Source organism: Corapipo altera, unplaced genomic scaffold (assembly GCF_003945725.1).
Source record: "Corapipo altera isolate COAL_440 unplaced genomic scaffold, ASM394572v1 67, whole genome shotgun sequence".
Classification (NCBI taxonomy): Eukaryota; Metazoa; Chordata; class Aves; order Passeriformes; family Pipridae; genus Corapipo; species Corapipo altera.
The window spans coordinates 8,731,416-8,745,876 of record NW_020884906.1 but is presented as its reverse complement, the minus strand read 5'-3'; the positions used below and the strand labels follow the sequence as shown (position 1 = coordinate 8,745,876).

Sequence of the window (14,461 nt, the reverse complement as noted above, 5' to 3'; positions counted from 1 at the left end):
GGTTTATGGCTGACAGGATAGTTTGAGCCTTGGGTGTATGAACAGAAACCATGTGGCAAATCTATCAAGAACAGTGGCACTGATGCCTTCTAGGAAGCTGTGAGCTTTAGTGTCTGTTCTTCCACTGGGAGAGGACTTGGATACAGTGCAAGTTCTGTCATAGTTTATCATAGTCTTGGAAAACTTTAAGGAGTAAGGCTTGCTGAAATTTATGGAACTTGAGTCACAGTTCTGACGTTGGGTTCCAAGCAAAGGGCTTCATAGCCTAAAGTATCGTGGACGTATCAGTCAACATAAGGCAGCTGGATCCAGTGGGTGCCACAACAGTAGAGAGGTGGTTGTTGCTGGTTGGTTTACTCTTTTCCCTCTCCCTTCTTCATAATCTACCAAAGAGAAACCAGGTCATTTGAGGAAGCCCAAGAGTTTTACCAATAGTGCTCAGTCCAGTCTTTTCTGACTGTTTAATTCAGACGACCTCGTCTGACTTAGTTTTGTGCAGACAAATCTGGCTGACCTTTTTTAAGCTCATCTTTTAACAGAACTATTGCACCAGTGGTGCAAGATGAAAAGTAGGGTGGAGGTTCTAACCTCCTGTTCTCCAGAATTTCTTAGCACTTTTTAAAGTGGTGCCCATGGATTTGAAGTAGAGAGGACAGTGATCTGTCCGAAGATGAAACATTTACTTTGCACCTTCAACACACTGGGAATATTAATTTCATGGTGAGATTGCTAAGGTGGTGTCTTGGCTGTTATGCAGCAAAATAAGATGAAATCACTGCATGTGACAAATAGAAGAATTCAGCTGTTTACTGCCAAGATACTGAATATGCTGAGATCTGTAACTATGCTACTAGGAATTTTATAGGAAACTGTACAAAATGTATCTCAGATGATCTCAAAGCTGCCTGTTCAAGGGAAAAGAAGGTAGGATTGTGTCCTGGTTTCAGCTGGTATAGAGTTAATTCCTTCTTAGTAGCTGATACAGTCCTGTGTTTTGTCTTGAATACAAAAATAATGTTGATAACAATGTTTTAGTTGTTGCCAAGTAGTGCTTACTCTGAGTCAAGGACTTTTTAGTTTCCCATGCTCAGTCAGTGAGCAGGTGCACAAAAAGCCAGGAGGGAGCATAGAAAGGACAACTGACCTGATTTTTTAAATGCCGGTATTTATTTGAAAAGATTGAACTCCAGTGCTCTGGCAAAATTATTATTAATCCTTAACAAAATGAACATTTCCTAGCAAATTCCCTGTTACACAAAAGTTTATGTATTTCATTTGGTAGCAGCTACTAAATTCCATAACTAAAAGTTTTCATTTCAGTGTTTTGGGGATAATCAATGATTTTGCATGGTATGTCACTGCCTCCCCATTCCACATCTAGATGGTAACTGAGCCAGGGGAGCTTTACTACAGCTCAGCTGGCACATTTTCCCCAAATCTCTTGATACTGCAAAAGAACACAGGAGGCATTGATACAGCTACCTGTTGTCCTGGGAACAAAAAGCTACAGCTAAGAGGAATGAAGAGAGATCTGACTCTTCCTTTTGTTCCTGGTGCAATGAAGTTTGAAGAAAATCAGTTAGAAAAAGCTGACATGAAAATGTTAAGTCAGTCGCTACTGCGAGTTAAAGCATGGGCCAGTCCTAGCAGATCCTAAAATGGACTGATGTTAACTTCAGTTTAGTTTGTGCGCCAGATCTCATTCAGGTATTGTAACATTCCTTGCATTTCTGAATAGATGTTAGTATATATTGCTTCTCATTTAGAAGTGAGAAGCAAAAAAAGAAAAGTAATAGTACAAAGCTGACGTAGACATCTTTTCTGGATGTGTTTATCACTTCTCTCAACTGCTTCTTTATTCTGTACGTTATTTTGTTGATCTAGTTTGATTATGTTTTCCTCTCTTTTCTGCTAAATTCTTCAGCTTATATTTTTCAGCTATAACATACAAAAGCTTTTATATTAACTGCCAAGCAAGAGAGGTATTGAAGACGAAGTTGCAACACTTGGTGACTTTACAGTGGCTTTTTTCGTATGTTTACACAAATACCTGTGGTGGCTTGAATACTGGAAACTCAGATTTGCATTTTCAAGTAAATGTATGCAGCCCACCTGCATGACTGAGGCAGTCAGGTAAATTACAGCAAGGAGGAGTATTGACCTGAAGCTTGTTTTTGTTAAATTATATAGCTTTCTGTCCAAAGATGATAGCAGATGCATTAATGGCTGTGCAGACACCTCTTCTGTGTGCCTTCAGCAACAAAATTTCATTTAATTGAAATCCTAACTTGCCTAGGCATGAAAATGCACAGTGAAGGCACAAAAACATAGTCTTTCATCTGCTGTGTAATAAAACTGTGAAATAATTATTATAATTACACCATTCTGATATCTGTGGGCCCAGACTAAACTAATTTCAAAGGCATGGTTTTAATAATACATTTTTCCATCTCCCACAGTATTTCTAAATAAAAAAAAAGGTGAACTGTTAATATCAGTATTAAGCTGTGGGTTGGTTTTTTCCCTCTTCCAACTGCAGCCACACAGGTCTTTCTAGCCTTGTTTTTTAAGTTCTGTCTCATGAAGGACATCTGAGATCAGCACATACTTCACTTCAGAGCATTCTCCCGTTCCCTCAGGGCAGTAGAACGTCTCTGCAGCTGTAATATGGTTTCTACAGAGAATACTATCAGATCAAACAGGAGGTTTCACAGCCTGCAGTTGGTAGGAAGTATTTGTGACTTTCCCCACTAAAGCTATTCTGTACAAAGAAATGTTTAGAGCAGTGTAACACAGCAGTTTTAATTCTGTCATGGACTGTTATATTTTAATCCTGTTCTGAAATAAATGCAAGGATGACAAATGTTAGCAAGTATTAGTTATAGACAGGATGGACTTACTTATGGTACATTAATTATAACAATTATTTCTGGAAGATGATCACAGAGTCACAGAATGGTTGAGGTTGGAAGTGACCTCTGGAGGTCATCTCATCCAGCTGCTCTGCTCAAGCACAGTCACCTAAAGCAAGTTGCCCAGGACCATGTACAGGTGGCTTTTGAGTATTTCCAAGGATGGAGATTCTACAGCCTCTCTGGGCAACTTGTTCCCATGCTCATCACCCTCACAGTGCATAATGTAATCAAAAATTATGATTTTTACTTTTGGCAAAAGGTAAAATTGTTCATGCATATGAATATAGAAGATGTCTAGTGGAAGGTGTCCATGGCAGGGTGGGTTGGAACTAGATGACCTTTAAGGTCCCTTTCAACCCAAACTATTCTGTGATTCTGTGATTAGCAAGACACAGCAAAGCCAGGCAGCATGAGATTTGTAGTTCAGCTGAGAAATGGGTAGTGTATTTAGTGGCTAAAGAAATCATTCTCTGCTATGGTTTCTAACTTGTTGAGTACCAGGAAGCCAGGAAAACAAACATAAGTGGGAGAAAATATGAGCAAGGCAGAAGAATACTGACCCATAATTTTTTATCTGGAAGCATAAATGCTCTAGTGGCAAATCACAGTATCATGATTATACTCTACTAAAGGAGGTACCTTCCTAAGGCAATTCAGGCCAGAGGAAAATAATGCCCAAGAATTTTTCTAAATCAGAATATAAATGTTTGTAAGGTCCATGCCTACAAAGTCTTTCACTTTATAAAGTACAGATATTTAAAACTTCAGCTGAAGTGACATGAGATTTTGGGTAATATGCTAATAAGTGGCAGATTGATAATGTCCTATAATTTCATTTTTGGAAAATTAACAAGTTACAGAGTCATTCTAATGAGTAAAACAGAGGGACAACAGTGAAAAATGTAGTCTGCTTATTGAGAAAATGCATGTTCATTGTGTAAACCACCGGTCTTATACATGGTTTATTAAAGTAATGACATCATAATCTCTCCAATAGAGGCTTGACTCTGAGAGAAAGTTAAAATCCCAGCCAGCATGTTTAGTTGCCTAAACAATGCAGGAAACATATTAGTAAAAGCAAACATGGTCTGTTGGAGATGGGGTGGAGAGTGAGGGAAGAACAACCAAACACTAAACCTGTATACATTCTTTCTCTTTTTCCATTTCTCTTTCTTCCCAGAATGTTACACAGCAAATGGGGCTGACTATCGTGGCACTCAGAACCAGACTTCCCAGTATGCAGGGAAACCTTGTCTTTTTTGGAATGAGACCTTTGAGCATCCTTATAATACTGTGAAATATCCCAATGGGGAGGGAGGGCTTGGAGAGCATAACTACTGCAGGTAAGAAATATCACATTGCTACTAACTTTGCCTGTATACCCAGTGTTACTTTGAGTGGTTGACACAAAATTAATAAACTTCCTGTCATGCAGTGAAGAATGTCATAACCATGGATATCTATCAGGCTTTGGTTTATTCTGTAATCAGTACCCTGGATCTACAAGCACCATTAGTAGAATTACTTTTTCAACCCAGCTTGCACACTTTTTCAGCACAGTCCTTATCAGGTGTCCAATCTATAATTTGGCATGACAGAGAAAGACTATAGATTACTTAAATGAAAAGGTGAAGATAATAAAAAAATTGATCCAAATCAGAAGTACAGCAGCACAGTGAATGTCTGAAGGAGTCTCTGGGATGTTATGGTTTTTATCCTCACACACAAGCCTGGTTCTGTTATACACTCTGTTTCCAAGTTTTGTGCTTATGAAAGTTATGTAGTCACTAAAAGTTCAAAGTGAGCATGAGCTGTTCAGTGAGTTGGAATTGTTATTTGAGTTCAGAAGCTCAACTGTCAGGGGTTACAATACCAGCTTAAACCATGGCAGATCCACTTCTCTTTCCTTGCCTTCTAGAGAAGAACTCCATAACTATGGATAGAAGTTAGAACAAAACTTAAATAAGAACTTCAGAATTTAGGAGCCAAATCTGAACTGAAGTTCCGAGATGTTTTGGCTCTGCAGGCCCTTTTCAGCCTGTAACATTTACCTGCCCTTCTGCCTCTGCAGGACTGATCAGCTGAGTTTCTGTGTGAATCTCTACTTGCTGTGGGTATAGGTAGAGAACAACCTGATACAGTCCTTAAACAGCAATAATAATCAGCTCATTTAGGATGCATATAAAGTTGAGTGGTGTCTCTTTCTCACTGGGAATTGGGGACAGAGATGTTTAAACCAGGAGCTTAAGAACTGAGTTATCTGAGGCATAGCAAGAAAACCTGTAATGTCTCCTTTGTGAGAAGGTTCAAACCACACCTCTGTTCTCCTGAAAGATGCTTTTACTTAGCAGGTTATGGGCTTTTTAGTGTAGAGACTATACACTTCCTACATTCATGTTGAAATCATTTCTCTGTAAGTAATATAAAGCTACATAAATGGGACAAAATTAACATGCAGGAGTTCAGCAGAATTGCTATATCATGAATGTAAGGTCCTGGATCTTGATCCAAGAACTTTTCCTTATTTAATCAGAAACTGGATTCAAGAAAATATGGCCAGAGCCAGAGCCAGACAGTTAATGGAGAGTAAGTAAGAAATCATACAAAAGAGATCTTGTGACATGCAGTGGACAGAAGAGCACACTGATGAAAGGAGTCAGTGACATTTCCAGAGTATGTGATGATTCAGGAGGCTGTTTCTCATTGAAAAATATTGGTGTAGGACAGGGAAGAAAAAGACATACTTGGGATCTTTTCCAATGGCTGCAGCACTGCTTCAAAATAACACTTCAGTGTGTTGCACCAGTGTACTCTGTTTTCAGCCATAAATGAGAAAGCATTATTGCCAGCTTCAGAACTGACTCTTTTTTGAATCAGTTCAGCACCTTACAGGAGCAAAGCAAAATACACTACCTACAAGAGAAGTTCTGTAGAAGTTGGGCATTGTCTTTACTGAAAACCAGATAGATATCAAACTTTCTAGTACCAGATTGGCATGTGAGCACTGGAAGGGCTGTCTTCCCATTAAAAACATTTCATACCAACTTCACAGGCTCCCTCAGCCCAGCAGCACCAAATGTGTGAGGATTTTCATGACAGGTAGAGAGCTGTGTGTCTCAGCAAGGACACTAATATGGAGCTATGAAAAGTCTAGTGGCCACTGGGTTGCCTGTGATACAAATAGTAGAATGAAGAAGGTAATTTTGATTGTTGCTGTGTGGCAATATTCTAGACAGACAGGATCTCACTTTTGGCAGCCAACTTGGGCTAATGCTTCAGTTAGTACAAAGAGAAACAGGTTGTATGAGCTATGCAAAAACGTGCGTAACAATCTGAATGTTTTCTCAGATATTCAAGAAACTCTTGCTAGAGTACTGCTTTACTTAGCAAATGAGAATTTGGTAAGTGTTACAAGAAGCAAGAAGCCTATAATCTGATATATAAACCTGAGAAATAACTTAATTACCAAATACAGCTTTCTGACCTCAATCTGCTAGGTGTTAGATTATCCTCTTTGAGACGGAGTTTGACTGGAAGGTTAGCTCTTTCCTTCCTTAAGCTGTATCACTTGGCCTGGGAATATTCTGGAATAACAATCCTAACTAATGGATGACTTTTAACTTTGAATTGTCTTGAAAGAAAGCTTGGAAAGTCACTAAGATGGCCAGAGCATATCTTCAGCATGCAAATGTTGAGGCCTGTGATAGAGCTGTTTCAGCTCTTTCTCTGACATTCATTTACTTGGTGACAATGGACGAGTTGATCTTCCCTTCTCTGAGGCAGCACATATCTCAGAAGGCTTTTTTAAGGCATAATATATTGCTTTGAGATTTGATTTTAGGGACAGTGTTTGAATAATCTAGTTTTACACTTAAAGCATTAATCAGAAGCATGTTACCTCTCCATGGGAGGTCCTTACTTGGAATACTTTGTTTACTGCAAAACACCCTGTTAAGATGGAAATGCCTCATCATGTTCCACTAAACCTCATTTCAACCATAACAAAATTATGAAGGCTGAAAGACAGACACTTGTTTTCTAACTGTATGCACTTTTGAGGTTCAAGACAAAGATTTCCAAAGACATTAATCATGTCTCTCTACAATTTCCTCACATTTTAAGGCATTTATATGCAGAGTGTCATTATCACGATTCAATTCCAGACATATGGTTTCTGTCATGAAGATGTAAATGCAAAAATTCCTGTAACTGTGAAAACAAGGGAAAATGTGTTAATTTGAGTACAAGCTTCTTCTTGGTTTTAGTCTTCTACTTTCTTCAGCTACTGGAAGCTCTGCCATTACATCTAAATTCCTAGCATTCCAGTCTTAGGCTCTCCTTGTCCACCACCTTTACTAATCTTTTTGAAAGCCTCACTAGCAACATTTTAGTCATCCAAATTGAACTCAACTCACCAGTTGTCTTCAGCAGTCTGTTACTTGACCAAAAAATATCCCCAGCATTTCTAAAATGGGATCTCCCACAAAAGAGTTGTTAATACTCGTAAATGACAACATGCAGCTGAACTGACACTTCAGTAGAGGGGTGTAATTAATAGAATTCATGCCAAAATTCATAATAAAGAGATTGTAACTGGTCATACTTAAAAGAAAAGGTCACATTTCAACCTGACTGTGCAAAACAACAATTTATTCTCTTTAACAGATCTTTTCAATGTGAATAGCTTTTCAAAGTGTACATAGAAAAGACTTTAAATAATATAATGACTAATTAGGTATGCATTTGTAAGTGAGCTACACAACAGCAAATAATTATAATGGTAATGATAATGATAATCATCATCATGGACACATAAGGAATTACCCATCCATACTGAGAGGTCACTGGAACAGGTTTACTCACTTTTACTGAAGGGAAAGAAAATAACTCAGTCTTTCCCTAAAGAAGACTTTATCAGCTAAATGTTTTTATCACCAGACATACAGAAAGTTGGAGTCTGAACTATTTTGTACCAAAGCAAAAAATCAAGTTTAGGAGCCTATGGAACCTGTACACAGGATGTGGGACTGAAAATCTTTCTCTCTATCAGTACTTATGAGAAATAACTCTGCACCTTTTAAACTTAAAGTAAAAAGATATTACATTTTAGACATTTTGGGCTTCTTATGTGTGATGTGTACTGTAATAAGCAAAGCTGTCTAAACTTCCTGACCACTTTTGCTTTTTTTTGGTATATAAGTCCAACAGGAGGTATTAGGGCAAAAATAGTGTTGTCATTGAAGCTTAAGAAGATTGACTTATATGTGGTTTTTGAAAAAAAAAAAATTGATGACTTTCACTCACTCACTCACTCGATTTTTGTATTTCAGAAATCCTGATGGAGATGTCAGCCCATGGTGCTACATTGCAGAACATGAGGATGGAATATATTGGAAATACTGTGAGATTCCATCCTGCCGAAGTAAGAGCACCAGGCAATATTTTTTAGGCCTTTGTCTCACAGAGACTGGCAGTTATACAGCAGTGGGTGGTGATTTTCAAAGAGAAACCAGGATAAGGCAAATCATCTTATTTTCGTTTACAGACTAAGCTATATTTTAAATGGGTTTTTAGAGTTAATGACTAGCTCACTGAATTGTTCCTCCACTGCTATGCTTTTCATCTTATCTCAGAGTTACGGGATTATATTATTTACAAATAATTTTGCATGACAGAGAATCACACAAAAGTACTGCCAGTTCTTTGAATCCATAGAAATATGGATATGAATAGGAAAAATTTTACAAGGTATGTAGGTGTCCACCATTTGCAATTAAGCTTGTAAAATGAATTGTATTAGTTTAATGTGATAGTGCATCATACAGGGAAAAGGTGGCTATTTGGTATGTGGGAACTCCAGGCTAGAATTCTATCTCTGGCAGGTGCATGTACTTAGAATTGCTGTGAAACCACAACCTGGGCTTTGCTTGATTTTTTTTTTTCAATCAGATAATTCACAAGCTATTCACCTGAAGCTTCCTTCCAGTGTTTAATATTTTTAATATATTATATTTTTTACCTTGTCTAAAATGTCATGATTTGTGTCAGTATGTTCCAAAATTTTCTTTCCCAGTGCTCCAAGATAAGCTCCTAAGAATAACATTCTTAAAATATGCCTGGATATTAAAAAGAGATTTCAGTTTTACATGTTAACAAGCAACCATAGCTACACATTTTATTAAGTCTAATCATTAGTGCCTTCACTTGCTTTCCTTACTTCTTCTGTGGAAGGAGTCTTTGTTTCTAAGGGATAACTCAGGTGTACACTCTTAAGCATCAGAGCAGTTGTCCTTATGTAGGAATACGTTTGATTGGAAGAAGTATGTTTCTTAGTTGAAGTTAAGAAAAGAGAACCAAGCAAAGAAAAATGGATCTATAGATTTGTTTACTTTGTTCATAGATTTTTCGTTTGTTTGTTTGTTTGTTTTATGCACGAGTGAATGAGTCACATCCTCAAGCTAGGCAAACAAATACTTAAGTGTGACCTTAAGTCAGATGACTTTTACCTAGACTTAAATACAAATTAAGTGGTCTAATTTTAAATAACGCAAAATCATTCAACACTCCAATACTCATTGTTTAGAGGACATCTTGCTCTTCTTTTTCTAATATACCACGTTTGATTTAGGAAACCTGACCCTCCTAATTAAGAAATTTATCTTAGTCTAAAATGAAAGAATTTGCATTTTCTTTAAAGACCACAGATGTTAACAAATTATCTGGATACAGCACCAGGAAAAAAGCTGAAAGGCAAATTCTCTCCACTCCATTTGTTCTACACAAAGGATCCTTTTAAAACCAGCCTCACTCATTTTCTCTGTGGTGGGGAGCAGAGGATTTAAACTTGGACACTTACTTGCACAGATAATCCAGACTTATATTTACAAAATGTCCTTTTGACCAGTAGCAGCTGCTTCAAGAATTGCACTGAAACTCAATACTAGTAAAAGGAATTGCAGCAATTTAGAGCAAACTGTACATTGCAAGCCCATCCAAATCTTAATACAAACCTCATGGTTTACTGTGTAAGTAAAAAAATCTTTTATTCTTCACCAGATTTTCTGTTTTCAGTAAGCACGTTGCTAAATCAGAGAACCATCAAAACTGTCTTGTGAAGTACACAATACAAAACTGAGTTTTGTGATGGAGCAAGAAAGCAATCATGTAAAGAAATCCTGTTTGAAAATTTTTAGAAGAGTATAAGCTTCTTTTCCATAATCATATTTACTGCTAGAAAAGACAAGTATCTGGAGCATAAGTTCCCTATTAACTATACCCACATAACACCATGACAATGCCAACAACATGAAGCGTCTTGATTGCCCAGAGAGATTTGCATGCAATGATTCACTGTAACAATAATTAAGAATCTACAGTTAAGACTTTTGCATTATGATGATGATTTCACATGATTATATCATGTGTCTCATTCACTAATATTTATACGTAACACTAAATGTTTCAGTCAGAAGTGAGTTCTGGCACTCTGCGTGTGCAGACACGCTGTACAGAAATTAGCAGTGTTGGAGGAAGATGGATGAGCATAATCACAGAAGACAGCAGTAGTTACCCCAGTAGGAGCTTAGTCTTTCCTTTTCTTCCTCTCTTCTTCTTAATGTCTTGTCTGCTAAGCAGAGTGGAATGAACAAAACCAAAATAAAAGTCAAGACGGCAGCTCTGAGTCCTGAGAGAACATGTGCATCTCACATGGAGAATTCAGAACTGAACGCTTTAGATGGTTTGTTTGCCATGTCGCAGCTACTCCTGACTTTCTTGGTCTCCTTGTTAATGAGGTTAGGTTTAAACTCAAAGGAAATAACAACTTATGCTCCCAAAATGTAAAAGAAAGGCTTGCTATCCCACTTAATTGCATCTCTGTGTTTATGACCTGTGTGACTCTCTTCCCATAAACAGATTTCATTACTGGAATCATTTTTCCAGTGTGCATGTATGTAATGTAATAAATTTGACTGAGATATCGATGAAGTGTTAAATGGCAGAGCCAGGATCACCCTGTAAGATTGACCTGTCTGCATTTTAACACAAGAGCAGAGAGCTCAAACCATTTGAGACAGTGTACTGGTGCATACTACCATTGCAAAAGGCTAGGAGGCTCTTGAAAGACAACTAGATGGGCATAGCTGGAACATGACTTTGATCTCAAAATGATTAATTCCATGTTTTAATACATGTGCCTTGGCATGTAAAACGCAGAAGCTGTGGTTTTTGCCAGGACCTCATTATGTCAGATACTGCTTAAAAGAAAAATAGTATGTTTGCACAAAAGAGGTGACCTCTTAAGCACAAGAGAACACATAAATACAAAGAGGTGAAGACAATTTAATAGTAAAAGATCACTGGTCAGCATGAACAGTAATCGCAGAACACTGACTACCTCATTTTTTGCCAAGTTTCTTTAGTAGGCTAAATATTAAGAGCAAGGAAAATTAAAATACTGTTGGGACACCAAAGAGACTAATTAGCTTTAGGATGTACACTTGATTTAGTTACAAAATTTAAGAGGTTTTCAAATTACTCTGTCAGATTTCTTACATATTAAAGTACTAATTCTCTGGAGATAAGGTTGAAGGGTCTCACCAATAAAGCTACTTCAAAAATTTTTAAAAAATTACGAAATCCCAGGTCTCTTAGGGAAATGAGCTAGGTTGGTTAACTAGGAAGCTTTTTCAGAGCAGTGAAAGCATGCACAGTGCCAAAAAAATGAGCTCTCTGAGAGTTATCTGCCCAGCTGTACTCAGCTGGGGTGGGGCTGTAAATGGGGATTTCCAAAGGTATGTTAAATCAGGCTGTAACTTGAAGTCTCAGTACTTATATGCATTTTGCTGCAGGGCATATCAAAGCCATAACTCCATGCAAGTATTTATAATTGAAATTGTGTCATTCTTAGGAAATTATGAACAATATTTGAAGCCACATTATGTTTACTGGGTACTGAAATAAAAAATGACTGAATAAATAAAACTCTAATACAGAGCTGTGGCAGTTAGGTGAATCCTTGTCAATCTGGCATAGGAATAAAACACTTACCTTACCATAGAACTGGGAATAGATTTAATTTCAAGTATCTGAGCAGATATGACAAGTAGGCAAGGGGTAATTTTATGCCATTAGCCCAGTATTATATTGTACTCCACATCCTCTCCGTGGGGTGGTCATGGCTAAATTCCAGTGCTTTGATGAAAAGTGCAAAACCAAACCAAAACAAAAACAGAGGACAAATTGTGCACTGAAGGGGGAAAACTGAGCTCCCATGGTGACCAAGGACCTTGAAACATTGTATTAATGTAAATAGATATAAAAATAGGGTTTTTTTAAAGTGATATTGCTCATTTTTTATCTCTTTGTATGATACTTCAAATTCATCTCAGAATTCAAGTTTTAAATATTAGGGAAATTCCCCTATATAAGTACATAGTCCCTCCCATAAAATTTGCCAAACTCCATTCTAAAACAATTTAGGTTCCCTTCCTCAAATATCCTGTTTTGAAAACTTCCAGAATGTTATTGTTTTGAAGATCAGACAGAAATCACATAGTTTAATTTATACTGTTAGAATATGCATGCTCATAGTAAAAAAACCCCCACAAACCCTCTGAAACTACTTAATGCCTTTCTTTTTTTTTTAACTGTCTCTGTCAGGAGAAATGAACCAGGTATTTATCTTGTCTATTTTACTGCAGATTACTGGAACCAACCAGAGAGTATTACAGGTATATTGCCAAGAAGACATGATACTCTTGCCCCTTCATTTATCCCTGTGCATGTTTGGAAAATATGACAAGGATCTAGCATAGAGTAACACTTCCCATACTGCAGAACATACTGCTTAGTAATCAGGTAGTGCATAAGGTGGTCTGTGTTTTGGATGTTTACAGGCACACCTTTAGAATGACTGTTGTCTGTTGCTCTTGCCAGTGCCAGGGAATCTGGGGTGTTACAAGGACCATGGAGAACCACCACCTTTGACTGGCACCAGTGAGACTTCCAATAAACTTACTATCCAAACATGCATCAGTTCCTGCCGAAGTCAACAATTTAAGGTGATTTCTTTGACGTACATTTACAAAATGTTTTCAAAGACAGCAGTATGCCTAGAGCTCTCTCTCGTATTTCTCCTGTTACCCCCTTTTTTTTTTTTTAAACCTTTAGGAGGTCTAAGGTCTCACTTCCACTCCAAGAGATCTATATCCCTCTCTCTGCATCCAGAGCAATCTGGACAAATGCCAGGATGCCAGGAGAAAGTATGCTTGCTTACTGCAGTTATGAGTGACAGGGCACCCTAACGGTCCTCCATTCCATGTTTCTCACTAGCCTTAAGTAGCATCCTGACAGCTCAAACAAAAACAGTTTGTGGTGGTTCCTCTGACTAATCATACTCCTCCAAAACACACATATTCTGCTGCCAGCTTTCTTGCTCATACAGCCTCCCGCTGTCACTCCTTCAAATGTTATTCCTCCCTTCTTATGCATCTTTGTTGTCAAAGTTTGCAGGCATGGAATCAGGTTATGCTTGTTTCTGCGGAAATAACCCTGACTACTGGAGATACGGGGAGGCAGCCAGCACGGAATGCAACAGTGTTTGCTTTGGAGACCATACTCAGCCTTGCGGTGGGGATGGCAGAGTCATTCTTTTTGACAGTAAGTACTGAAGCAGGCTCAGTTTTTCCCAAAGGAGAGGCCTCAAATGTTCAGCAAATTAGGGAAAAGGCTCTAAGTACAATGAGAACTGTTGCACACAAAACAGCAAAACACCTAAATTCAATATAAGATAAAGCTGCTTTGCATTTCTGTATAAGATTCTCAACCATTAATAACATGAAATAGCTCTCCCAAAAAACTATGCCTGCTCATGCTCTGGAGATTGTCTCTTACTTCCTCACAAGTGGTACTAACTCAGCTATCAGAAACAGCATGTCACAACAGAAAGACACCTTAAAAATTGATCTTACTAGAGAGTAAATATATGAGTAAATATATATGTATATTCAAATAAAATTTGAATATACACCAACTTTTTTTTAATTAAACATATTTGCTATGACACAGTTAACACAACACAAAGCAATGTAGGTAAGACTGAGATAGAGAAATATACTGTGAAAGTACAATCAAGTTAGGTTGCTGTTATGACCATTGCTGATTTCATAATGTCTTATAGAAATCCTTTCTACTCTTCAGTTTATGTACCAGTGCCAGCTGTGTAAGTTCAGAGGTAGATGGCGTGAGTCTCTGGTTGTCCAGCTGCAGTACAAGCTCCCAATATAGCTGGGAGCACTGGAAAACTTCACCCTATGCACCAACATATCGTCGCTTCTCAATCTCAACTGCCTTTGATGTAGAAGCTACCTTTTGAGTTATAGACTTTCTGGAACTAAAAGTGGCATCATATTCTACCTTCTGATCACACAAACAAACTTCCCATCTCCATACTTTACAACTCAGGTTCCCAGTTAGCAAGACAGAAAGACATTTCAGTGGGACAGAAATTAGTCACTCTGCTCACTTCCAGATTCTCCCCAAGATAT

The 14,461-nt window shown here is 37.8% G+C and overlaps 2 protein-coding genes across 3 annotated transcripts in view; both read left to right on the top strand.

The window, feature by feature from the left end:
• The window catches only part of SUSD2 (sushi domain containing 2), a 33,588-nt gene extending 29,396 nt beyond the window's left edge, over positions 1-4,192 (top strand). The window contains exon 15 of the mRNA XM_027652230.1: positions 4,096-4,192. Within this exon, the coding sequence (XP_027508031.1) occupies positions 4,096-4,120 (25 nt within the window). The 3' untranslated portion in view covers positions 4,121-4,192. The remainder of the gene's footprint in view (positions 1-4,095) is intronic.
• KREMEN1 (kringle containing transmembrane protein 1) overlaps positions 1-14,461 on the top strand; it is a 32,585-nt gene that overhangs the window by 6,231 nt on the left and 11,893 nt on the right. For both annotated transcript variants that reach the window (XM_027652239.1, XM_027652237.1), the window contains exons 2-5: positions 4,096-4,258; positions 8,246-8,337; positions 12,852-12,976; positions 13,421-13,574. In XM_027652239.1, coding sequence (XP_027508040.1) covers positions 4,096-4,258; positions 8,246-8,337; positions 12,852-12,976; positions 13,421-13,574 — 534 coding nt within the window. The remainder of the gene's footprint in view (positions 1-4,095; positions 4,259-8,245; positions 8,338-12,851; positions 12,977-13,420; positions 13,575-14,461) is intronic.